This window comes from Plodia interpunctella, chromosome 2, assembly GCF_027563975.2.
Source record: "Plodia interpunctella isolate USDA-ARS_2022_Savannah chromosome 2, ilPloInte3.2, whole genome shotgun sequence".
Lineage (NCBI taxonomy): Eukaryota > Metazoa > Arthropoda > Insecta > Lepidoptera > Pyralidae > Plodia > Plodia interpunctella.
Window position 1 is genome coordinate 11,628,504 of NC_071295.1, and position 25,396 is coordinate 11,653,899.

Consider the following 25,396-nt stretch of genomic DNA (forward strand, 5'->3'; position numbering starts at 1 on the left):
AAGTGATAAAAATACTTTGCCTTAGTGGAGGCAGGTAATTAGAACAGTTATTTCTAAGCAAGCAATAGTGGGTTTATTTTTTTTTAGACAGTTTATTCTAGTTAGTCAATGATGATTTGTTATTACGAATTAAGTGATTGTCTTTTAAATTTGAGTCTATTTTGAGCTTATATACCAAACAAAATTAGGAAAATTTATTAAACCATTTCAAACTTACTAACTTCACGTTGTATTTTTGAAAATAATAATGAGATGAAAAAAAATCTGATTCGGGAATTGAACCCACATAGTGCACTGTCCCGAATAGACAGGGGCGCGAGTTCAATTCCCGCTCGGTTGCAGAATTTTTTCATCTAATTATTATTTTCAAAAAATAAGTCAAAAAGCATATATATAACAAATCCATTCAAATTCACGTTGTAATTTGTATCATTGCATCAGTAACAAATAAGAACAAACATAACTAAAACAATATATTACTATTGGACTTTAAACGTATATGATTATATCTACAGATGCAGTTCGTAGAGCCGGATCTCTGCATTCTGGTGATAAACGACGCCATCTTGAAGGACGAAGGGTTGTACTCCATCTCCGCTCGCAATGTCGCCGGTTCTGTCAGCTCGTCCGCCATGTTGTACGTGGAGGAGGACGAACATGAGTATTCTGACAGGTTGGTTGGGATTTCGCGTAGACTGAGAAAACAACACTTCGCCACATCTTTCGTTTCATTCGTACATGAGAAACGCGTATTAGAAATGCACGTTGGAATGAGCGCTATATTTTTTTCTTTATAGGGCAAGTCATGAGTTTCACAATTATTTGTTTTAATTGATCTAATCCATATCAATTAACTAACCACTTCAATGAAATAATTACAGCGTAAACATTTATTTTTAATTTGTTTATTTGTTGGAGAATTTTATCAGATACTTAATTAGATAATGTTATAACAAAAAAAAAACTTTTCCATTCACTAATCTTCACAAAGCATGTGATATATGTGGGCTTAGTATTATAGAAGTTATTTAGACAATACTGAACAAATATATATATGGTCTTATCTCATTCCGTCTTACGCCGACGTACAGTATTTTCATTACAGAATATTAAGCACTCTTAACTAATCAACATACTTCACTATTACAAGTAAAAAAAAAAAGTTTTTTTTGAAAATACTCGAGCATCTCAGCATATAAATGTACATATATGTATGGTGTCAGAATACGCGAGCACCCGCCCCGCGTCGCGGCCAGCCTCAAGCCGCTCGGCGCGCGCTACGACCTCGGGGACGAGCTGGGCCGCGGCGCGCAGGGCGTGGTGTACCACGCCGCCGAGCGGCTCACTGGTATGTCATTCAATCATTTATACAGAAATTAGCTGTTTTCCCACAACTCCCACAACTCCGTATGTGAATAAAAATCCGTTTCCCGTGGAAATTTCAGGAAAGCCCTACTTAGTGCTCCCCTACAGTGTCCTAGGAACCTACACACCAAATTTCAGCTTTCTACGCCCCGGTAGTTTCGTCAGTCAGTCAGTCACTCAGTAACGCAAGAGTTTTATATAGTATATATATATATATATATATATATATATATATATATTATATATATATTAATTCATTATATTAACCACCTCAGAGTTTATACGAGGTTAAAGTTAAATTCGGTTAACAACTTGAAAAATACAATGTCGTATAGTATAAAACATTGTTTTTCGTTGACAGGTCGCAACTACGCCGCCAAGATAATGCACGGCCATTCCGAACTGAAGCCCTTCATGAAGAACGAACTAGATATAATGAACATCCTCAACGACCGCCATCTCATCAGACTCCACGACGCGTACGAACACGACCACACCCTCGCCCTCGTCACGGAGTTAGCGGCTGGCGGGGAGCTCGTCAGAGATAGACTGCTGAGGAGCCAGGGGTACACGGAGAGGGAGATAGCGGGATACATCCGCCAGTTGTTGAGAGGATTGAAGTATATGCATGATAACAGTGTCGCACATCTTGGATTGACGGTAAGTTCAACCATATTGCTGTAAATTCATTTCATGCAAGTAGTACTAAAGAAATCTTAAGATTGCTCGTAAATTCTCTGTATCATGTGAAAGTTTTCTCGGCTCCTCAGCTGTTTCTCAGCCGTCGTAAATAAAATAAATGTTCACAGAAATTTGATGTTTTTTTTAATAGATCGGAGAACTCCTCCTTTCGCACGTGGGTAGTGACGAGCTGAAAATCTGCGATTTTGGCCTCTCCCGCCGCATTCAGTTCAACAAGCACGCGTCACTGGACTACGGTATGCCGGAGTTTGTGGCGCCAGAGGTCGCTAGTGGCGAAGGAGTTTCATTTGGAGCCGATATGTGGAGTGTTGGAATAATAACCTATATTCTTCTGAGCGGACATTCGCCTTTCAGAGGAATTAACGACCGAGAAACGTTAACGAGAATCAGGTACGATATTACGTATTTTCACTGTACAATATTTAAAGGATCGTTTTTCGTGGTTTGTAATAGGTATAAATTAGTGAACTATAATTATTTTGATTGAATTGTTAGAATAGACAATGTCAACGGTTTTTGTGAAAGAAGTAATGCCATGTCAACATTAAATCGAACGATTGACGCCGAATTTATGCTGCTTTTAACTTTTAAATTATTTTGTTTCAATTATATTGTCACCAGAGAAGGCAAATGGGAGTGGCACGATGAAGAATGGTGGTCTCGTCTGAGTACCGAATGCCGGGACTTCATCTCCAAACTATTGGTCTACAACTGGCATACGCGCATGGATGTAAACACGGCTTTATCCCACCCGTGGTTGACTTTAGCTGATAAGATCTATCGAGAGGAATACCAGATCACTACGGATAGACTGAGAAATTACTACAACTTGTACAGGTGACTGACATTTTTCATTTTCTCGGTGTTTCTCGTTTTTTTATAGGTTTCTCACTTTGTAATTTTAACTTAACTATATGAGCGTCAATGAGTTTTGAAGTAAGAAGTTTTAGATGCAGTGACCACGTTATTTTGTAGGTATTTACTGAGATATCGCCTCACACTCACTATATGTGCAGTTCGTTCGGGTGAAATCGGAGCTATGAGAGAATCTAGTTTTGATGACGTTTTTACTGTTTGTTGTTTTACATACTAATTTTTATAATTTAATAGCCATTTTGTCCCAGTGTTAGACAATGGTATCTTTCTCATTGTTCCAAGTTCTTTTTGTGAAAAAAATATTTTCACAAAAAGTACATAATGCAAATAGGTTATATAAAACAAACGTTTATATTGTAACAGAGATTGGACCGGCAACGCCCAATGTCGGACATGGTTCCGTCGCCGTCCGCTGAGCGGCGCCTTCGAGCACCCGTCCAAGATGGTGTACCCGCCCGGGGAAATATACACGCCTGAAGGTAGCTCTCTAGTTTTAGTCTATGGATAATATTTCAATCAATTCAAATATAACACGTTAAATTAAAGGGTTTGGGCGAAGAACGTCAGAATGTAAGCATAGTTGTTTTACGAAACTGTTTTCTAATATAAGTCGCCCCAAAATTTCCTACTTTTGATGGAGATACTTCTATTGTAAGAGATATCACTCCCTCAACACTAAAAAAAGAATCAAATGCTGCGAGATACATCGCATGCAATGCATAATCAATTGGCCTATATTTTATAGATACGCTTTACAACAAGAAGATTTCCTAAGCTAAATTCACGCGGATAAACCTCGAGAAAACGATTGTAATATTACTACGGTATCTATAGAAATGTGAGTTCTATAGTAATGAATGACGCGTCAGGTTCCCCCGAGCGCTCGAGCCGCGAGCGCAGCGCCGGCGCGCGGGAGTTCGCGCCGCAGTGGGACCATCCCGACTGGGAGGTCTCCGCCCACTCCGAGAGCCAGTGAGTTACATTACACATACATACACCACACTATTTTAATTAAGCCATAGAATGAAATGGGGCTATCAGCACCTATTACTGATAATATGTGCATAGTCAAAACAAAAAAATCGAAATCCAAAATGTATCCAAAAAAATCTATAATAATTGGTTATAATACTTAAGAGTGTGCCACGTGACGACTACGCTTCATAGTAAAGGTAGGTTCAGTGCAGCCGTTCACACAAAGTCGATTTTCATTGATAAACTCTGGCAATCCTTTTTTATTTATAAATTTTTTGTCTATACCAGTGTCATTGCACGCGAGAGCGAGAACACGATAAATTATGAATTGTGATAAATATTTCGGGATAAACGCAAACCTCAATAACTTTAGTGATAAACGATAATATTAAATTTGATTACCTACATGTATTAATAGGGTCTTTAATATTAAGCCTTTAATTTTTTGGTTTAAATAAAAAATTGTAGCGGCGGTGGTGTAATGATTAAGATGCTTGTGGATCAAAAGGGTGGTTCAAATCTTACTCGTGCCAGCCACATGTAGGCAGAACATATATTTTTTAGTAATTCTACGAGAGGAAATCTTTCGATCCATCGAATATACATTTCTCAATAAAATACAATACTACTGAAAATAATAGTCTTTAGGCGACTTGAATAAAATCTGACAATAACACGTTCAAAAAGAATGACTGATTTTTTTTTAAATGTTCATCTATTATGCTAAAATTCTATTGATCGTTCCAGCTACCAAAACGGTCCCGACACGTACCTCCTTCAACTCCGCGATGTGCAGTTCCCGGTGAGACTCCGGGAATATATGAAGGTGGCTTGCAATCGATCACCGGCCTACTACATCAGCGTACATGACGTTTACGATCCCAGGGTAAGTTTTAACTCATTATAATTCTTAGTAATGTTTTTAATGCCCTCCAAAATCGCCTTAAGACATGTAAAACTTGTTCCAATCATTACTTCTCTCCTCCGGGACCCCGCGAAGCATGGGGCAGTTAAAAAATAAACTTTGAAAATTTTAAGTCAGTCATTTTACAGCCTGACACGACAAATTGCCTTGGGAATGCTATTGTTGCCTCTTTTAGGAGTGTCTATACAATTCCAATGATTTATTTATATATTCCCCGAGAAGTATTCTGCCATATTACAGCGGTGATCGGTGGTCGCCATCTGATCATCCTGGGTACAGCTGCCAAAGCTACGTGTCCCAACATTATCGTAGTAACTTAACGAAACGACTTCATATTTATATATTTTCAGACCCCAATCATCCGCGAGCGCCGTCGCTTCACGGACATCATGGACGAAGAGATTGATGATGAAAGACGAGAGAGGATCAACAACTACGGCACTGAGTCCTACACTATCAGGAGATTGAGACACGAACTCGGAACTAGGCTGGATTCCTACGCTGAAGCTCAGGTAACACCAGCTAATAACATTCATATCCATACTTCCATACATATATGTACTAAATTCTGTCTGTCTGCTTGTACGGTTAAACCACTGGGCGATTTTGTTCAAATTTGGAACAGATTTATGACCCAAGGTCAAACAAGGCTATCACTAAAAGCTAATAGCTTAATATGTTTCTCATTGTTCCGATCCCCTTGGCAGTTCAGGTACACGTGTTTACGATCAAAAAATATAATTTATGTAATACTTACATATGGTTCTCGTGGATTGGCACTAGGGATCTCAAAACACTACCAATTCGCTTTTAGAGATAAAAAGATTTAAGTACTTTACATATTACAAAACGAGTACTTTCCAATTTGAATATGCTCTTATATTGTATTATCACATCTGATGTCTGTTCAGGCCCTAATGGAAACGAAGAAAGACGGTCACATGCCATTCTTCCGAGAGAAGCCACAACTATTACCCATTCGCGAGGGAGAAACTAGACAGTTATCTTGTTTGGCTGTAGGAGATCCTAAGCCCGTTATACAGTGGTTCAAGAATGATATGGTGATTGCTGAGGGACAGAGGATCAAGATTATTGAAGATGAAGACGGCAGGTACGAAATGAATCGTACTTATTGAGGTTTTCGTCTAAGAAATACTGCGAGAAACACCGAGAAATCTTTCATTTGACGGTTCGAAATACGCTGGGTTTCAAATTAACTTGGAGTTGTAACTAAAAATTTGACGACCTCGGTGGCGCAGTGGTAAAGTGCTTGCTTCTGAACCGAGAGTTCGATCCCTGGTCGGGTATGATGTAAAATGTTCTTTTTCTGATTGGCCCGGGTCTTGGATGTTTATCATAATGCATTTGATATAAAATATAGTATCGTTGATTTAGTATCCCATAACACAAGACTTAGCTCAATCTTAGTTTGGGGCTAGCTCAATCTGTGTGATTTGTCCTAATATATTTATTTTATTTATATTTTTAATAAAACAATAATTACATATTTTCAAAACGATGACAATATATGTTGATTTGTCATCTACACAATTCAGTCTAAACATTTTTTCAATAGCTTTTATTGAGAAACGCTTCAAATATTTAAAATTAACAACTGACGACAGCGAAATATGAAGTAAAAAAATAGAATAATGCTATCTAACCTTAGATTCCTGTTTCCAGATCAACTCTAAAATTCGAACCAGCCATGCACCACGACATCGGCTACTACAAAGCGGTCGCGAGAAACAAAGTGGGTCAAACCGTAGCTCGGACTAGAGTAGTCGAGGCGACCACTCCTGATGCACCCGACAGTCCTACAGCTTCCGAAGTTTCTGATACCGAAGTCCTACTGCGTTGGAAACAGCCCAAATACGACGGAAACTCACCAGTTGTCTGCTACAGCCTGCAATACAAAGCCGGCGACAGCGTCGAATGGATTGATGCAGCTAATAATATCGACCATGAATTCTTTATCGTGAGAAACCTACAGCCCGACACGAGTTACCAATTCAGACTATCTTCTAGAAACAGAATCGGATGGAGCGACAAAGGAATACCAACACATTTGGTAAAAACCAAACAACCGGGGGCACAGAAAATCGAAGTTACAAAAGCTATGACCCACCTTCAACACATAACTGAGTCTGGTCAAGAAATAGTTTTAGATGAAGATAGACCGAAACTGGATTATGGAATCGAAGAAAATCCTATCGAATGGGACACGACAGATGCTTTTACAGAAAGATATAGTTTTATTTCCGAATTATGGCGCGGAAAATTCTCGATTGTGGTAAAAGGGGTCGACAAGAGGAACGATAATGTTGTTGTGTCGAAGATTCTGGAAAATAGGCCGGAAACGGAAGTGCAAATTCAGAGGGAATTTGAGTGCTTAAGGAGGCTAAGGCATGAGAGGATATCAAACTTGTTAGGAGCTTATCATGCCCCAGGTGAGTGGGCCTATTAGATATAAAGGAAATAATTAAAGTAGCAAATAATGTAATTTTATTAATTTTGTTTCAAACCCGCCAGTGTTTAGATTTATTAATTTATTTATAATATCAAAATATTACGATTTTTTATGTATTTATTGATTCCGCAGGGTCACCAGTAGCCGCATTAATATTGGAGAAACTCCAAGGCGCGGACGTCCTCACATACCTCTCCAGTCGTCACGACTACACGGAACAAATGGTCGCCACAATCGTAACGCAAATCTTAGACGGACTTCAATATATTCATTGGAGAGGATATTGTCATCTAGATTTACAGCCAGACAACGTTGTAATGGCTTCTGTGAGGTCTATTCAGATTAAATTGATTGATTTTGGGTCGGCGCATAAAGTGACGAAGTTAGGAACGAGTGTACCGCAAGTTGGCTCTTTAGAATACAAAGGTACGTGAATTAATATTGAAGACTGGTGGAAAATTCACTCATTCATTCACTCTTTTCTTGTACATATTTTTACAACAAAAGAGTGAGATATCACTAATACATTGAATAGCAGTTGTTAATGAATTGAAAGATATTTATTTATTTTAGGTATTTGTTGGAAACATGCCGTGCGTGTCGGTTATCACTACACGCTAGGCGTCTTTTTTGGATGTTCGTTATTTAATACATTTACAAAAAAAATCACTTCAGTAGATTTTCATCATGTGTTTTCTAATTTTTAGCACCAGAAATAATAAACGACGAGCCAGCATACCCGCAAACGGACATTTGGTCTCTCGGCGTATTAACTTACGTGCTGCTGTCGGGGGTGTCTCCCTTCAGGGGGGCTGACGACGCTGAGACTAAACAGAACATCTCCTTTGTCAGATACCGATTTGAACACCTTTACAAGGAGATCACACAGGTATGGTATATGAAAGCGACATGCTTTCAAACAGACATTCGTCATCAATGTCACTCATGCCTCTTGGGAAACGAGTGTGGCGTGTCTCGGCGGACTTTTGGCGTGATTTCTATGACACGTTAGGCCTGTTTTCGATCAAACTAAAGGAATCAATACAAAATATAATTATATTAGAGTATTATTGCCGCTTGGGCGTTCAGAATCACTGCATCTAATTGAAACATTTTTTCGGCAAAATTAGTTTCTTTTTGTATAATACATTTTCATCACTTTTATTTCTAGGAAGCGACCAGATTCCTGATGTTCCTATTTAAGAAGGTGCCTCTGAAGAGGCCGTCGTCCGAGGAATGCTACGAGCACCGCTGGCTGACGCAGAGCGACTTCATGAACAAGAAGCGAGAGAGGGCCGTATTCCTAGGCAACAGACTGAAGGTACGTACGTTGTTGTGGATGGTTTTAGAAGGTTCTGCTATAGTTCCTTCAACAGTGTAACTTCTGATTGTATTTTAAAACCATTCAACAACCATCTTTAAGATTCATGATGTAAATATTCAAGTTAAAACTGTTGAAATATTAACATGTCTCTATCATCCTCGCGTGTCAGCGTAATAAACAAACATTAAAATTTTGAAGATTTGACTGTGATTTTATAACCGGACGCCTGCCTGCTGCTAAGGCTATGTGTGTTTTAGTCACTTAAGAAGTGTCTTACGAAACACACCGTAGAACACGATGTAGTCCTATTCTAGGACAACACTCCACCATCTATTAGAGATGTGCCGCCAACACATTCTCAGTTCACGGAAATTTCGTACCAGAATTCCCGCAGATTTTCAAGAATATTATATAGCAAATTCTTGGGAATTTCTGAGAACAATCATACCAATAGATGTGACATTAGATGAACTTCTGCCTCCAGGAGTTCTCAGAGTGGTACCACTCGAGCAAGGCGCGCGAGTCCCCGCAGTCAGACGCGGCCGCGTTCGGCGCGCAGCGCCGCCTCGCGCGCTCCAACAGCGTGCTGGAGGAGTTGCTCACCACCTTCTCTACACATTGATTATATACACTACATTATTCACTGGCTCCTTTTCACTGTATACATTTTCACGATACATTTAGCTCTCGTTGGACAACTTTTAAAAAAGACGAACTTTTGGAAAACCCGTGCGTATCCAGCACGTGAAAAACAAAATTGTATAGAATTTAACGGACAGAGCGATTACGATACAACCGTGCGATCACGGATAAGAACATTTGAAGAATATTTTTTTGTTATTTTTCTAAGTACGATTCCTTTGGGAACCGACTCAGTTACGACATCGGTAACTGCTAACAAAATGTATGCAGTGTTAAAAGATTGCCCTATATATGTTGGGCTAATGTGGTGCGGTTTTGAGTGTGTGCTGCGTAGTAAACAACTGATTTGTGAAAGATAAATAACTTTTTTAAAAGAAGCCTACATTTTAATTTAAAATTTGATTTATACTCTACACAAATTGAATTTTTTGAATTATGTAAAAAGCAAACTATAAAAATATCTTCCTAAAAATGTCTTGCTCGAGTTTTACAATGTTAATACCAACGAGAAAGGGCTGCCTTTCTTGAAATACAGATTCAAATGACGAGAATATTACTAAAAGAAAAGAAACACCTATTTTTAAATATTATATAAGTACATCGCAAAGGTTCGATGACACTGGTCACTTAAAATCGCACCACATGATACCACTCATTGATCACCGACACACGTGTACATTTTGTATCGCCGAAACTCTAGTCATACGATAAATTTTTGTTACGAAGTTTTGTTATTGTTAAGCTATTTATTATATACAAATTTTTACTATTTATTATTTTTACTAATTGGTACAAACTTGATGCTCCAATATTAATGTCGTTAATAAAGGGCATTTATTTATATTTTGTTTCTCTTATTTCACGTCCTATTTTAAAGGTAAAAATTATAATTATCAATCCACGATGTTGAACAAAATTAATTGTTTATACAATTACTAATAATGTATTTCTTGAGCCGCGGTAAAATGAATAAGTTAGTGCGTGTGTCTATCTCACCATGGAGTCGATTCGCAGTGAGACGCAGCGAACCAATCACAGTGCGGTGCGGTTGTCGTTGCGTCAGAATGGCGCACTGTGATTGCTTTTCTACGTCCCAATTCGAATCTATTCGATGGTGAGATGTATATAGCAAATTCTCACTCAGCCCTCTGTATGTAAAACATAAGATTTTTTTCCACTTAGGAAATACCTATAGGCACTAAATAAAATTTAAAAATCCGTAAAAAACTGACTATGTATATTACAGAAAGTTTAACAAAATTCGTTTATTGCGGCATTTACAGGTAATGTAGCGTGCATTGAAATACGGAAGATGAATTTGAATACAAAAATCTTGTGATGTCTATTATTTAGAAAATATTACTATTACTCGCTCGCGGACGCATGACTGCTATAGCAGTTGTAATAATTAAACTTATATTGTGTCTCGTCGAGCGTCCTTGAACGCGTTAAATCCAAACATGAGGTATAAAATAAATTTTCGTCACGAACCAAGGTCACATCGGATGCCTTTAGACGACTTTGATAAAAACTTACATGTTATCAATAACACACATGAAAAGAAGTCACGAACCAATACTTTAAATCAATAACACTTAATTCCCAAAAATATCCTGTCTAATAATATCTAATATGTATTCAGAAATTTAACATTTTCTATTGGACATTGTGTGCAGGAGACCATAATTGAATTGAATCTATATCGACAGGAGTCTAATATGTAAATGCGGCAAAATCTTTTTAATTTATGGAGAAACATACTTTCACAATTAGGTAAATAAGGTTATATCAGAAAGTTGAAATTCACCAATACTTTTTTTCCGAACAGCAAAAATTTGAATATATTACAGTTGATGCTTTTATTTACACGTAATTAAAGATACTTTTTATAAACAATGGGGCTAGCGCGAGTATTTGCAAAAACTTGTCACACGGTCATCAACAGTATTTTTATGGAAGATGAAAATACCTTATAAAAAAGGAACTGCTGATTTTCCATATAAATTTTGTTGATATACGATTACGTCCCAAATATTGTGCTAGCCCCAACAGGTTTAGGCAAGAGCACAAACTTATATATTAACAAGAGGTGATATTGGTACAATTCAATTAAAACACAATTAAATGTTAACATTTTCGAATTCATACAATCATAGATATAAAGGTCGATTTACATTGATCCAGGTACTGGATCCAGTCGCTGGATCTAGTGTTACTGGATCAATGTAAATCAGCCATAAACCTCACTCTGTTATTCTTTAAAAAGTCAAAATATAATCTAAACTAAAATAGTTTTGTTATTATCGCACTTTATATTTGAAATCGACAGAAAGAGACAAACATATTTTAGCATAGAGTATGTTTTGATGTTATATGACTAACAGGGTCAGTCACACACTCAATATTTTGACACACACGAGAATATTATGTGGAAAAATTGTACAAAATATCATTTGCACAAATAAAAAATATTATCACCATATTGGAGTATTCATTTCAATGTTTTTTTTTTACAAAATATTACATAATTCATGTTGAGTTAATCTACACCACCCTAATTTTAATATCAGTAACAATATAATAAAAAATTTATTATACACTATTTCACTAACAAATTCTGATAAAAATATGTATGCCGTAGCAAAGTGTACTTATATCAAAACGAAAAATGTGCGTAAAAATTGCAGTTGTCGAACTATGATTTGAAAATGTTATTTACATTTTAGACACAAAATAAGCAAAAACATAGTTCTTTACAATTAATTTCTTTTCGATCTAAAATACCTTATATCATGTTAATTATCACTAATTTTCTGAGCGTATAACTTTAATCCACTTACGGCTGATATAAAAAAATAATTACATGGCTTGTGTCATTTCATTGCTAGCTTTTAATATATACATTGTTATATATATATAGTGTGTTAAGGCATACAAGCTTCCAAATCCCATATCTTGGTGTATTCGTGTAAGTATTGCTATATTGTTGACTCGACAAAATTAGAGACATTATTTTTCTAAACAATGTTGCCGTGTTAAAAAAGCGGTGTCTCTGATTTTCAAGTATATATGTCATAAATTCTATGATAATGTAAGCATAGCATGTTCATACAAAGTCATACTTTACACTTGTATGTAACCCTGCTAAATTCACATTCAATTATACTATTGTAATCATCAAGAGTCATATCACATACTAAAACTACTAACAACTTTTAAAACATTTTAATAAAGTTTCCTAAGTGCATAGAATGGAACCTCGATAAATTATAAGCTAAATTTCAATATAGACTAGATAAACATCTACAACGGACACATGGGTTCACAGCCGAGAATGAAAAGACGAGAGAGAAATCTAGAAAATTCAAAGAATAAAAATGAAATATGGAACTTGAAGGTCGAATTAAAATGAAGTCAAAAAGTGGAAATGTCATGAATTTTCAACAAATAAACAACAATAAAAAGCCTTTGTTCAGTTTCCCGACAGTCAATGTTGATAGTATGCCATGCTTGTCATCAATATCAATAAAATCTAAATATACAAGCTTTGGTTTTTGATTAAATGGCGAAAAGTAAATATATTTTCTAATAATAAATAAAGTACAAATGTTAAGTATGTTTATTAATTTCGACCCTAATGTACATGTTTAAGTTACAAGGTATTTCTATGCTGAATTCTTATGGGCCTAGAGTTATAGTTTCCAGATTAGATTTGATCCTAGTCTCCCTTGGAATCAGATTTTTGATGAAACTGAATCTTCCACCTTTAAATTTTAATATTCCTTTTATAAAGAAAAAACCATTTTCAATATAACTTTTGGAGACACGTTGATACATAAATATCACCGAAGTTTTGACTGAATAATTGGCCGATATTGAATCTGAGCAAAACTTTAAGGCCCTCACTGACTGCAGGATATTTATAAAGTTGAGCTTACAAAGGTTCCACACTATTAGCAATGACTTAGCTGTGTTTCGAGCTATGGCCCTGTTTTCGTCGTTCTCATCTCTTTCCCTTAGCTATATATTCCTGCACCTTAGCTTGGAACTCTGTCTTGTTCTTATTGTACATCTCAGCAGCTTCAATGTTGAGGGGGTCTTCGAAGTTTAGGAGGTCCTGAAAGTTCAAAATAGATATTTAACTATAGTTATTAGTACAATCTGGGTCACCAGTGAAAGCGTATGATGGGTGATGATCCCTGCATTTTGTGACCATTTCATCCAGTTTCACGAGACCCTATGTTGATGGCATTGTATTTAAGGGACCTAAATAACTGCCATAGAGTTGGTAGTGTGTAAATTTCTTGCCACTGAACCGAGAGGTCCCGGGTTCGAATCCCGGTCGGGTGATGATGGAAAACAATCTTTTTCTGATTGGCCCGGGTCTTGGATGTTTATCTATATATGTATTTGTTATAAAATATAGTATCGTTGAGTTAGTATCCCATAACACAAGTCTCGAACTTACTTTGGGGCTAGCTCAATATGTGTGGTTTGTCCTCATTTATTTATTATTTATAGAGTTACGTCTGAGATTATCTTCCATCATAGATCATCAACATGGATTATCATATTATAAGTAAGTATATATGACGCAAATACTGCATTTATCACCAAAAATAAAGCACGTTAGCTTTGGCCAAACAGAATGGAGTATAAAAAAATATCATTTCAAGAAATCAATGCAATGTTGAGTGAAAAGATAAACAAAAATACAAAATTTATTTATTAGAGATAAGTAGATCAACATATGGTGATGTTTTATTTAGTTGAATAATTTCTTTTTTGAAAGTGTGTAATATGATATCTTTGTTTGCTATCATTATCATTACCGTAAATAAAGCATTGAGTCCCCAAACAACATCCTTCAATCTCCTCGTGGGAGCCCAGCCGTGCTCATCTATGGATGTTTGTCGGAGCAGGGAGAGGCAGATGTCCCCATCTACATTGATATTTGGGTGCCACAGCCTCGTTAGACATTTCACTTTGGGGGGCTGAAAATAAAATCATAATTGTCCATGCTCAACTATTATTTACAAAAACCAAATTATCTGTCAAATTTGCATGACAAGATAAGTGAAGTGAATATACCTATGTTGACCTCAGATATCTCAGGTAAACTTAACTGGCTTATTAAAGGCAAACAAATACTGATAAAAAATGCTTATATGTAAGTTTGATGTTAGTTACTAATTAAATTTAACATGTCTTTATATATTAGAGACTATTTGCTACTGTACCTGGGTAAATATTTTAAACCAAAATTAAGTTGTTGGAATGGACAAAATCAAAAGGCAGTCTAACATTTCTAAAAAAATATAAATATAACATTTACCGCCATATTATAATCCTCAGTCACGAATATACTAAATTTAAACTTGCCCCCCACCCAATAACCTTCATCTGGTGCCACAGTCAACACAAACTCACTAAGGACATTGGGATCTTGGAAGTGCACAGAACATGAGGCAGGTAGGTTCTCATTCATCTCCTGAACTTCCTTCACCAGGAGTTTATCCCTGACTGATATTCTTCTCACAGGTTCACTGCTGATTCCATTTGCAGGCTCGGAATGTTCCTTCTTCAGTTTTCTATTAAGTGTTATCATTTTAGGAAGCAGTGAAATTATTGAGCTATTGAAATTTATAACATATTAATGTTCTAATGGTGAATATCACAAAAACTGGATTAATTAATTAAAAATTATGCAGTTGTATCGTCGGATTTGTCAAAACAACGTACTGACAGATCAGTTATTGTCAACGACTTTTTATTTTGTTTAGTGAATTTTGTTTTTCAAGGCAAAGTGATCTAAGCCCATACAGCTCAAATAGTCATCTGTCAACGACAACGGTCAACGACAGGCTTATCTCTGGGAAGCACTATTGGTTTTATTATATACCTTACCTAGGTATTAGGCTTAATCCTGACTTAATTGATCGGAGACCTACCTATTCTTTGTAAAATATAACTTGAGTCTTAATGACAGCAGGATGAACCTTTACATCCGAACTTATAAATCCGAGAGCGATAGAGACAGATGTATTATATTATTACAAGTATAGATAGCGCCTCTAATATGAACGCGTGACACATTGGTGGTCAAAGACGGGCTATAAAAGATTTTCATACGACGATTAAACCCATTTCAAACAAAACAGTAGATTGGGCAGGGCCTTGTATACCAGACACTCTATCCTATTCTTCCCGCTCGTATCTCGTATACGAACCTATTTCATGAATTTCTCTTTGTTTATGGTGAGCCCGCCAGGAATCCTTAGCTTGTCATGTCATTGTCAATCAAACAAATGGATTGTAAAATCAGCTGAGTGTACAAAATAATTTGTAAGATTATTTATAAAAAAGCCTCACTTAAGTCGTGCAATTTTATAATATAATAAGGTTAATATTATGGCAGAAATATCCTGGCCTTGGCAGTATAATTTTCCCCCGTTTTTTACGTAAGTAAATATTTTTATATTTTGTAAAGTACCTTTTAGTTTTTGTGCCTCAAAATGGATTTTCTGGGTTTTTCATGGAAATATATTGGAGAAGGAAATGCCCACATTGTTCTGGAAGTAGTGAATTCTAACTTTGTGCTCCGTATCACCAAAGAAAATGACAAAACAACCGATTTGTGTACTATCCAAAAATCCGTTGATTTCGTCAACAAAGTCATGACTCCCTTACTGTTTCATCATTCGGTTGAACCCTATGAGATTGTTAAACTGAAAATTCATGAAGTAATCAAATTGAGGGAGCAGTTACAAGCATTTCGACCAGAACACAGAAAAATAAAATCAGTACTTAGCAACATTGCAATCAAAGCGCCAAATCTTAGCATAGTCAGTTCAAAATTCAATACAAATTACTGTTTAGAAATTAAACCAAAAGAAGGTTTTATGTCCAACAGTCTGAGGAGATATTCCAAATGCTATTATTGTATGAAACAGTTTCTGAAACTACATGAGAATAAAATAGATTCAGTTAGCAAATATTGCCCGTTGGATTTATTTTCTGGCGATAAAATGTTGATGAAAAAAGCCCTACTCAATCTTATTGATAATCCACAAAACAACTTGAAACTTTTCAAAAATGGAATGCTTGTCTACCATGAGAAATCATTGAGAAGTGCTTTTGATAGCATAATGAAAGAGATTGCTATCTTTCAAGGCAATATTAATTTATTTCTGGATAGTATAATAGCCATATTTTTATGCGGGTCCGAGAGACTTACTTGCGTACCTGAAACAAGTGATAATTTCACTGACACAAGTGCTGCAGATCTCTGTACAGAAAACATTAAACTGAGTCCAAATAATTTCCTTCACAAACTATTAGAGATACAAAAATTATCTGAAACCCCGGTTGATTCAGAAGAAATTCTTATGGAAAGCACAGATTATGTTTCTTCATTCATAGAAATCATAGATGCAGAAAGACTAATTTTGACAGATGAAAAACATAGACAAAGATTGTACTCAGTGTGCAATCCACAATATCTAGCTTTGATAGGGTCTGTTGTTAAAGACTGCTCCATAATGATCAGTTTTTCTGAATATTTGGAAGATGGCGTCCCTACCATACAGATTGGGGACCAAAAGCTATCATACAAACTGGCTGTTACTGACCTAGAGCCGAAATCAGCTAAGACATTGTTGAAGAGAAAAGAAACAGAAAAGAAATTGGTAGAGATTTATGAGAAATATGCTGGGAATACAAAAAATCATGAATGTAAGTATCATAGGAGCTCTTAATTATGAAAGTTTTGATTGCTCATTGGATTAATTTTAATGAGGTTTTGATACAAATTACTTTATATATTTGCGATTGGAATTCATGAGCTTCAACAATGATGTTCACTCAAAAATTTAATAATTAAACACATATGCAGCTATTGTTAATGACACCTTCAAATATATTATGTCACTGCCTTGGAAAAGAAATTGAACTTGTTCTCATTTGTTTCAGAATTCAGCCGCATTTAGAAACTAGAACAAAACAACTGGAAGCATGGCAGCAACTCATTGCAGACTATTTAAAAGCCACAAAGCAATCAACTATAGACATAAGAGAATCACAGCACAGCCCCCTTTTCAACAACACAACAATCAATAGAAAGTTATCACAGGAAGCAATTCTGTCAATTTTAGAGTATATGTCGAAAACTGGCCGGGCAGCTGCGGTGGATAAAAGTAGAAATGTATGGGAGGTGTATTGGCATTCATTGGACGAATGGGGTAATATGATATACACTTGGGCGAGCAATAATGGGTTAAATAATGCAGTTTGTACGATATTCGAGATAAGGGAAGGTGAAAATACTGTTGATGAAGGTATGTACTTTTTGAACTATACTATATTCACATATTATAAAAATAGTCCCTCTGTCGCGTCTGTCTGATAAAATTAAAAACTACAACAATATAAGTGTATGTATAATGTATGGGTTTTACCTGAGTGCAGCCGGGTCGGCTAAGTCTTATGTATCTTATACTTTGTATATAAATTATATCTACTAATATGATTTTGCGAGGAACAAATTTAGTCAATATTTTTTTTATATTCTGAATAACTGTCAACGTGTGTTTATGACAAAAAGTAACTATAACTATAACCTATGTCACTCTCCAAGTATCTCGACACCAAAAATAACCTCGATCCTATACTCCATTTTGTCATGAAAGAATGACAAACAAACACAGATATTTTTTCTTGTTTTTTTTTTTTTAATTTTCAGAATTCCACGGCCTTGACATGAACGTCCTCATAAAGGCGTTAAAATCGCTACAAACGAAGGGAAAGTGCGAGCTGATGGAGTTTGACGACAACCAGGGAGTCAAGTTTTTTTAACATGATGGCCAGTATTTGATAGGCATGTTGAATAATATAATACATCTCGAATATTATACAAATTATGCCCTCCAATTATCGGGTTGTCATCTTACCAAGCAAACCGAAAAAATCCTGCAGCAATATGTGACTATCATAAACAGATCGTCCACGTTGTTGTCAGCGACTAGTAACGCCGCGAATGAATTAATTGTTGTGTTGTAACGTCGCGTCCGTGTAAATCTTTCGTGGCGCGGCAGACTCTTCTAAATACGACTCTATGCCTTAGTGATAAGGGCGAATTTACCATAAACTTCGGTAATCTAACATGAGTGGAGACCTGCTTTATTACTTCTAAATATTCAGGTGTAGGGCTATGTCAACGTGCCTATTAATATATATATAAATTAATTACAAATTCTGACACAATTTATGAAAATCGTACTTTGTACAGTCACGCGCATTAATATATTTACACACACAAAGGTTTTTATTTCAATGTGACAAAATTAAAAATTTCTACACACATCAATGCACGTGTCTGTACAGTATATGTAAGAAACGACATAATGCCACAGATTATATACTTAATATGAGTAATATTACTACTTCCCACTAGATCTGTTGCTGCTAAGGAAAGTGATCTTTAAATATACACACAGAAGGTTGAGGTTGCTTCCCTTGGCTAGCGAATTTGTTCCGAAATTGGTCGAAACGGCAGGCGAAGTAATTTCGATCTTTTGGCCGGATATCTAGAGATCTTTTTCCTTTGCAACAAAGGTTCAGTGACTTTTATATAATCTGTGATATAGGCCATACTTAAGTGTACTAGTTTTTGAATTCTCAGTTAAGTACATTTATTTTCGATATGAAATGTTAAATGCATTTTGTTAAGCTATTGATATTTTAATGTTGCAAATATATTGCCTAATATTTTTATAAAGATGGTATTATTTCTTATGTTTTTTTTTCACGGTTGCAAACTGACAGTTTTCAAATTTAAACATTGGGCAGATTAAATATATGAATCCAGTTTATTTGGGAAAAATGAAAATTCAAAATAAAATTGGATTTTTTTTTTATTTCAATCAATCGGTGTAAAATTGTACAATTTCAAAATCGATTAGCTTATATTAGTACGAATATAATACATATTATTATATTAGAAAAATGTAAAATTCATAAAAACGTCGGATATTGTACTTTTTTGGAATATTTCTTATGAAAACTTGTTTTTTTTATAATTCTATTGTTCTATGGACTCATTCAGACTAATATAAGATATTTCATTCTAAAGAAAATTACACAGTGGGAAAAATAGCTAGATTTTTTCGTGAGATTTTTTCATCTAATATTTATGCCTTTATTCTATTAACTGTCCAACTCTGAACTGAATGGGTTATTACTTCAACATTGTTATATAGAAAAACATGCGACCTACAAAAATGGAGATAGTTCTATTTTTCTACCACCTTATACACATTACACACTCGCCAAACACATTTACCAAAACCGAATAAAGTAAGAGAACTTCCTAGGGATTTGTGCTACAAAAAAATTGACACTCCTTAATATCCTTTGCAAAAGTTAATATCAGACATGTGACTACATACTTATATATTATGTAAAGTTGCGTAGTACCAAAACCGAACACCCATCTTATTAACATTAAGATCCAGGTGTGTAAATCATATAAGTAATTTAATTTTAAATCCTTCGAATCCCGCAGTCACATTCGAGTATCAATTGTTCTTCAATAGTAAACATTTAAAACCATCGCGACAACTGTGACCTACCAGAATCGACAACCATGTAAACAGTTATGCTATTCCATCTTAGGAATATACACATAATATATTGCTACATACACACGACAATTCCTAACATTATACTAAGAATCAGTCTTTAACCAAAATACACAATTTAACAACTCAACAAATAAGTTAACTGTACATATAGTACTTATCAAAGGCCCGTTTCACCGCTATCTAATAAAATGTCATATTGTAATCTGACAGATAGCCATATATATGCAACAATCGTGAAGCACAATTTTAACGCTGTTTGATATGTTTCATATAGGCTATCTGGTACTTTATCAGCGAGTGGTGAAACACTACATAGGAATTACTAATGTTATTAATACGATCATTAAAAAACATTTAAAACGGTTAATTTCAAAATTGTGCCATTAGGGTTGTACTCTATGATACACTAATCTGCGAAAATGTTGTATAAACATATATTTTTTACACCTGACCTGATGATTAGATTACTGTATTGTCTAATCTTAACACACGACAAAAATATAGAGTATGTAATAGAATTACTAATTATACACAGTTGTTTCTTTTACTGACTTGGAATATATACTTCAGTTTAGTAAGTATGGATTAGCCAATAGGTAACAAGAATACCACAGGATCCTTTTCCTCCTGTCCCAATGCGGCAGAGACCCTATTAAAAATAAATGCTTCGGACACTAAATCCACTTTTAGATTTAGACATATACACCAGATGAAATTGTTACAGAAATTGTATCTGCTTTCAAAGCCCTAAATGTTAAAAATACTGAGGACCTATAGGGAATTTCTGTCTGAGAATTGAGCAGCATTATTGACAGATTGCTCCTCACCTAACCGTAACATTCAATAAATGTATATCGAGGGCGTGTTCCCAGACTTAATGAAAATAAGTATAATTCTTGAAACTATCATTAAAAATTTAAAGTTATCTTTAAATTAAAGGATATTTTTACAAATACGCAATTAAATACAAGAAATGTCTTGTGATAAGCCTTAATGAAAAAAGTTTCATAATATTTTTTTATACGCTTTGAAACTTTAATCATGTAAGTACATACATTAATATATTTGGCTGATATATACATAAATAAATAAATACAAAGTACATAAATAAATTTACCTACTTACGCATGTTATTTTTAATGTTCATGTAATAATTTCGCAGTATTTATTAATACTTCTTAATATATAATCTTAATTTGTAACTGTCCTAACTTAAATATTTTAAAGACTAAAACATCACAGATAATATAATTTACAACAGAAATTAAGTGGAATGACATCAACCTAATGCCATATACCAACATCTTAATAGAGAACGCAAAATAATCACTGTTTTAAGGGCTGAGAAATTACATAAGAAAAAAAAATCTCAGAGAATGCACGCGAACGCTTGATTAAATATAACATTTTCTCCGAGAATGCACGGTAAAGTTTTTTTGGGAAACATTCCCAGATACTAATAATTTCAATAATTTTTCAAGGAAAGAAATTTCCGATAACGGGAAATTTGGTTTAGCAATTAATTCGTTACATTAAAAAAACTGTTCTACAAGTACAATAATTGATATTTTTGAGCAAATACGACTTTGTAACAGCTTTTCAAACATGAAGGTATTTTGCTGGTAACACTGTCAATGTGATGATGATACTAAATTTTAAACTAGATATTGTGACCTCTCCTACTTGCTTACACTGCCGTCATATGGAAACACGCAGCTTTTCGACCTTCTAAGTTGCCTGTAAAGTATTATAATTCAATGCCTGTAATAGGTTAGTTAGAAAAAAAAATTAAGAAACAATAATGGTAAATCCTTCTGGCATGCTTAGGACCTGTTCAAATGAGTTTCTTTCGGCAATTCATCTCAGCAGTGGTCGTTTCGAAATGCCAGTAGCTTGTGAGAAATTACTATTTAATATAAAATTTGACGTGAAAAAATGCCTATGAAGGTCTTAATTTCATGAATAAATGTTTTGATTTGATTTGGTACTCCTGACGTAAACTTCAAACTGTGCCAAAATCGGTCCAGTTATTTTAAGTTAATCTGATCGAAAAATAATATTTTCTAATCCTTCCTCTTTATAGTAGAGTAGATATAAACTAGTATATAAGTATAAATATATATTTATACTATTAATATTATAGAGAAGGTGTCTACTTCGAAAAAAAATTTCAGTTGCGCCTTTTTTTGTCCACGTCCATATGAAGGCAGTATGATCTAATTTATTTCGTTACCAATTCGGACTGGTAATTACGATGGAACTTTATCCTTATCTATTATACAAATGTAATATAATATTTACACAAACAATTAATAATACATTCAATCTCATCGAATCAAAATAAAATTATTTAATACACTGGGTATTAGTAAATACATAAATAAATAATTAGAACATTACACCGTAAAAAAATTCGGGCACGCGCCTGCCAGCGCTGGCCACAATATCTTTCAATACAAGATCCGCATCTACTATTGGAGGCCCTTACTACATACATATGAAGAATACTACTTAATAAACTAAGTAGGTAAGTGTTTATTGCACCAGATGACATACGAACATACCTAATTTAATTGAATTTGTATCTTATATAATTAACTGGCTAACGTCCATACACAAACTCATTTTAAGTAATGACAGACTGAACTCTCTAGGGTTTCATGTATCTATCTATTTCTTACGAGTCTGCATTTCATATTAGGCCACTATATGGCCAAGAAGATTCTTACATCACGTTCCAACACCTACAAATGTTCACTGCACTCTAAGGCGGCGTTGCAATACCCGTTCCTTTCCGTGCCGTTCCCAACAGTCCCGTTCGCGACGTTGCCGTTCTTCTCCCCGCAGACCACGAGGTCCACGGAGGGGACTACAGCGTTGCCGCTCTTCCCTCCAGGCGGCCGGTAGAACCACCACGCGAGGAAGAAGAATAAGATGGAACATAGTTTTCCGACTAGAGCTAGAGCTAACATGTACCTGGAACATAAGGGGAAATTGTTAAATGAAGATTCTTTGCACTCTTTGTTTGCCAGATTAATGAGATGCTAGCTATATGCCGTAAACTAAGGATTCCGATGACCGTGCTACATGGAGGTAAAATAGTGCGAAAGCGAACCCTGGGCTTCGACGCTCAATGTGTGAGGAAAAACCGGTTCAGTTATAGTTACTGATTAATAGACGTGATCAAATTCAAATCATTTGTTCAGAAATTAGACCTTCACAGGCACTTTTTCACGGCAATTTTTATATTAAACTTCACTAACGTAACACCTTTTCGTATTCAAAAATGGCGTGAAAAGATTGATTCAGAGTGGGCATCGCGCGTCTGACATCCCTAGTGATGTGGCGTCCATAGGTGCAGTGAACACTTCCCATTAAGTGACACATACCTGTTGCATGCTTAGTAGACGAAAAAATCGATAATACAGTTTATACCACAGTGAAAAGAAAGTAGGAGTTACCTGCTCATATTGACGTTGTCGTAAAGCAGGCAAGCCCCGGTGGAGCTGCAAGCTGTGTCCCACAAAGAGCAAGAGAGGTCTATGAGGAAGCCGAACAGCAGTGGAGCGGGGATCGTGCCCAGCAACCGGACCTTGATCCACTGGATGCCGAGGGCGAACGAGCGCTGGTCTTCGCGCACGCATCTGGAATCAGAATCAGAAAATTTAGAGAAGGAGTGTGTAACCGCAGACAGAAACACTGTTCACCAAAAACACGTTTCGCCGAATTTCTTTTTTTGTGTCTCATGTTACTCAGTGTTTATAAACATATTCTTATCTAACCTAATTGTGTTAAGCAGAACTGAATATACCCATTATTTTAATCCAAACTTATCTCGATTTTGAGAAACCAAAAAGTTTTCGGCAAATCGTGTTTTCGGTGAATAGTGTTTCTGTGAACTGGAGACACCCCTTAGAGAAGAGCAATAAAAATAGCATTTTAGAGAGGCCACCAATGGTTACGACCATGTTATTCTTATATGAGACACTCTCAGATCTCTTCTTCATAGTCCGAAAGAAACACACACCAGAATTAAGGGAGTAGTTTACCATTGCCTTCTCCATTTTACATACTACTTACATGAGTCACATTTGGATACAAACTAGTAGAATTCGAAACTAAAACCTTTGGTCTTAATCACTGGACTACCGCCACTTCAAAAAAGTAACTGGGAAAAAAGGCTGTGTCTTGACTCTTTGTAATTGTTTGCTGGAAGAGCTAAAATGTATACACTACTACTGAGGGGCAACAACGATATTCCATTGATATAAAGAAGGTTAACCGTCAGGAAGGCGACTGTCTTATCCATAGCATAAACATTTCTTATGATGTCAATAATTGAAGAACCAGATTAATTGGAAAGTGATTTGATAAGTACATGTAAAGTCTCACCTGAGGGTGGCGGAGAGCGCGGGCATGGTGGCGAGGAAGGTGAACAGCATGACGAGGAAGGTGAGGAACACGAACGCCCAGAGGTACGGGCACCCGCTCGTGCACATGCTGTTGGAGGCCTCGTACGGGATCGATGAGTTTGATCCTGAGGAAGATAATGAATGTACAGATAAATACAACGTGCATTAAAGTGATTGTAATAAAAAGACCTCATTGGACCACACGTAGTTGACGGTGGACACAAGAAACGGAATTAAATGGATATATAGTGATCACAAATATTAGTCCACGGTGGCAATCGGATGAAAGAGAAACACATTCTCGGACCTACATGAAAAATCAAGAAAGTAATCTTAATTTTAAAGAGAGAATAGGTACTATTTTGGAATATTTTTCCAGGACCAATGACGTCATTGATAATGTTGATCAAATGATATGCATTGTAAATTATATCATGGTTTAAGAGTACCAAGAGATTGTAATACAGCTACTTCTACAGTGAATGTAAACAGACGGTATACAGCAGTAGCTATCAGTTATAGCTATAAAAAAGGCTTGGCTTACTGACCACTTGTGAAGATCTTGAACTGGTATTAAAATATACGCACCTTCTACACTGAAGGTCGGTAATGGGCTACCGGCTGGAGGAGCCACACACCCGCAGCGATGGAACAGCTGAGCGGCGCCCGACACGGTGCGGCCCTCGCAGCCCGCGTGACACGCTGAGAAGTACACCACGCCGTCCGCGCCGCACACAGGCGCGTATGCGGCGTTTGCGCAGCCGCAGCCTATGTTGCACGATGATAGCAACCGGTCGCTGCTGGAAAGGGAAGAAAATATGGCATTCTATTCTGCCTGGAAAATTTGAGTAGTAATTCACGAAAATTGGTAGTGGAATGTTCAAGAATTGAACCTTATACACTGTTTAGTTTAAGCATATTTCTATTTACGCCAGTCTTTTCTATCCGCAGGCCAATAGAAATTCAGATCTTGTAATTTTTCATCCATTACAATGGCAGCATTAGATCAGATTATGAAGTGGGCCTTGTAAAGGCCTACTGGAAATATTTGATACAAAACAATCA

At 35.9% G+C, this 25,396-nt stretch overlaps 4 protein-coding genes across 14 annotated transcripts in view; 2 read left to right on the forward strand and 2 right to left on the reverse strand.

The window, feature by feature from the left end:
* The window catches only part of Obsc (Obscurin), a 122,527-nt gene extending 112,405 nt beyond the window's left edge, over positions 1-10,122 (forward strand). For all 9 annotated transcript variants that reach the window (XM_053754263.2, XM_053754245.1, XM_064436883.1 and 6 more), the window contains 15 exons: positions 516-673; positions 1,224-1,348; positions 1,727-2,025; positions 2,198-2,457; positions 2,689-2,904; positions 3,307-3,422; positions 3,813-3,915; positions 4,666-4,804; positions 5,194-5,355; positions 5,755-5,954; positions 6,527-7,293; positions 7,446-7,739; positions 8,021-8,202; positions 8,485-8,634; positions 9,122-10,122. In XM_053754263.2, coding sequence (XP_053610238.1) covers positions 516-673; positions 1,224-1,348; positions 1,727-2,025; positions 2,198-2,457; positions 2,689-2,904; positions 3,307-3,422; positions 3,813-3,915; positions 4,666-4,804; positions 5,194-5,355; positions 5,755-5,954; positions 6,527-7,293; positions 7,446-7,739; positions 8,021-8,202; positions 8,485-8,634; positions 9,122-9,259 — 3,309 coding nt within the window. In that variant the 3' untranslated portion in view covers positions 9,260-10,122. The remainder of the gene's footprint in view (positions 1-515; positions 674-1,223; positions 1,349-1,726; positions 2,026-2,197; positions 2,458-2,688; positions 2,905-3,306; positions 3,423-3,812; positions 3,916-4,665; positions 4,805-5,193; positions 5,356-5,754; positions 5,955-6,526; positions 7,294-7,445; positions 7,740-8,020; positions 8,203-8,484; positions 8,635-9,121) is intronic.
* Positions 10,123-10,498: 376 nt separating this feature from the next.
* LOC128675157 (NEDD8-conjugating enzyme UBE2F-like) lies at positions 10,499-15,033 on the reverse strand. The gene is made up of 3 exons (XM_053754360.2): positions 14,615-15,033; positions 14,112-14,273; positions 10,499-13,396 (listed from the first exon to the last, which is right to left on the reverse strand). Exons 1-3 carry the CDS (start codon positions 14,885-14,887, stop codon positions 13,283-13,285), a joined length of 549 nt encoding a protein of 182 aa, XP_053610335.1. The 5' UTR covers positions 14,888-15,033; the 3' UTR covers positions 10,499-13,282.
* A 473-nt stretch (positions 15,034-15,506) lies between these two features.
* On the forward strand, positions 15,507-21,004 carry LOC128674681 (vacuolar protein-sorting-associated protein 25-like). Of its 2 annotated transcripts, XM_053753479.2 has the most exons (3): positions 15,507-15,740; positions 17,251-17,615; positions 18,020-21,004. In XM_053753479.2, exons 1-3 carry the CDS (start codon positions 15,691-15,693, stop codon positions 18,130-18,132), a joined length of 528 nt encoding a protein of 175 aa, XP_053609454.1. In that variant the 5' UTR covers positions 15,507-15,690; the 3' UTR covers positions 18,133-21,004. The 2 variants fall into 2 exon arrangements, with proteins under 2 accessions (XP_053609454.1, XP_053609443.1); XM_053753468.1 differs by lacking the exons at positions 15,507-15,740; positions 18,020-21,004 and adding an exon at positions 15,747-17,013 and having other exon boundaries at positions 17,251-17,391.
* LOC128674671 (solute carrier organic anion transporter family member 4A1-like) overlaps positions 19,173-25,396 on the reverse strand; it is a 51,330-nt gene continuing 45,106 nt past the window's right edge. For both annotated transcript variants that reach the window (XM_053753418.2, XM_053753428.1), the window contains 4 exons: positions 24,920-25,131; positions 24,312-24,456; positions 23,381-23,563; positions 19,173-22,895 (listed from right to left, as the gene is read on the reverse strand). In XM_053753418.2, the coding sequence (XP_053609393.1) occupies positions 22,664-22,895; positions 23,381-23,563; positions 24,312-24,456; positions 24,920-25,131 (772 nt within the window). In that variant the 3' untranslated portion in view covers positions 19,173-22,663. The remainder of the gene's footprint in view (positions 22,896-23,380; positions 23,564-24,311; positions 24,457-24,919; positions 25,132-25,396) is intronic.

Excerpts from the sequence above, each read along its gene's own strand:
- LOC128674681 (XM_053753468.1), top strand. The coding sequence starts at position 15,795 with ATGGATTTTCTGGGTTTTTCATGGAAATATATTGGAGAAGGAAATGCC.
- LOC128675157 (XM_053754360.2), bottom strand. The coding sequence starts at position 14,887 with ATGATAACACTTAATAGAAAACTGAAGAAGGAACATTCCGAGCCTGCA. Across the intron at positions 14,274-14,614 it reads CTGAGGATTATAATATGGCG|CCCCCCAAAGTGAAATGTCT; the intron begins GTAAATGTTATA and ends TTTTATTTTCAG. Across the intron at positions 13,397-14,111 it reads GACTCAATGCTTTATTTACG|GACCTCCTAAACTTCGAAGA; the intron begins GTAATGATAATG and ends TTGAACTTTCAG.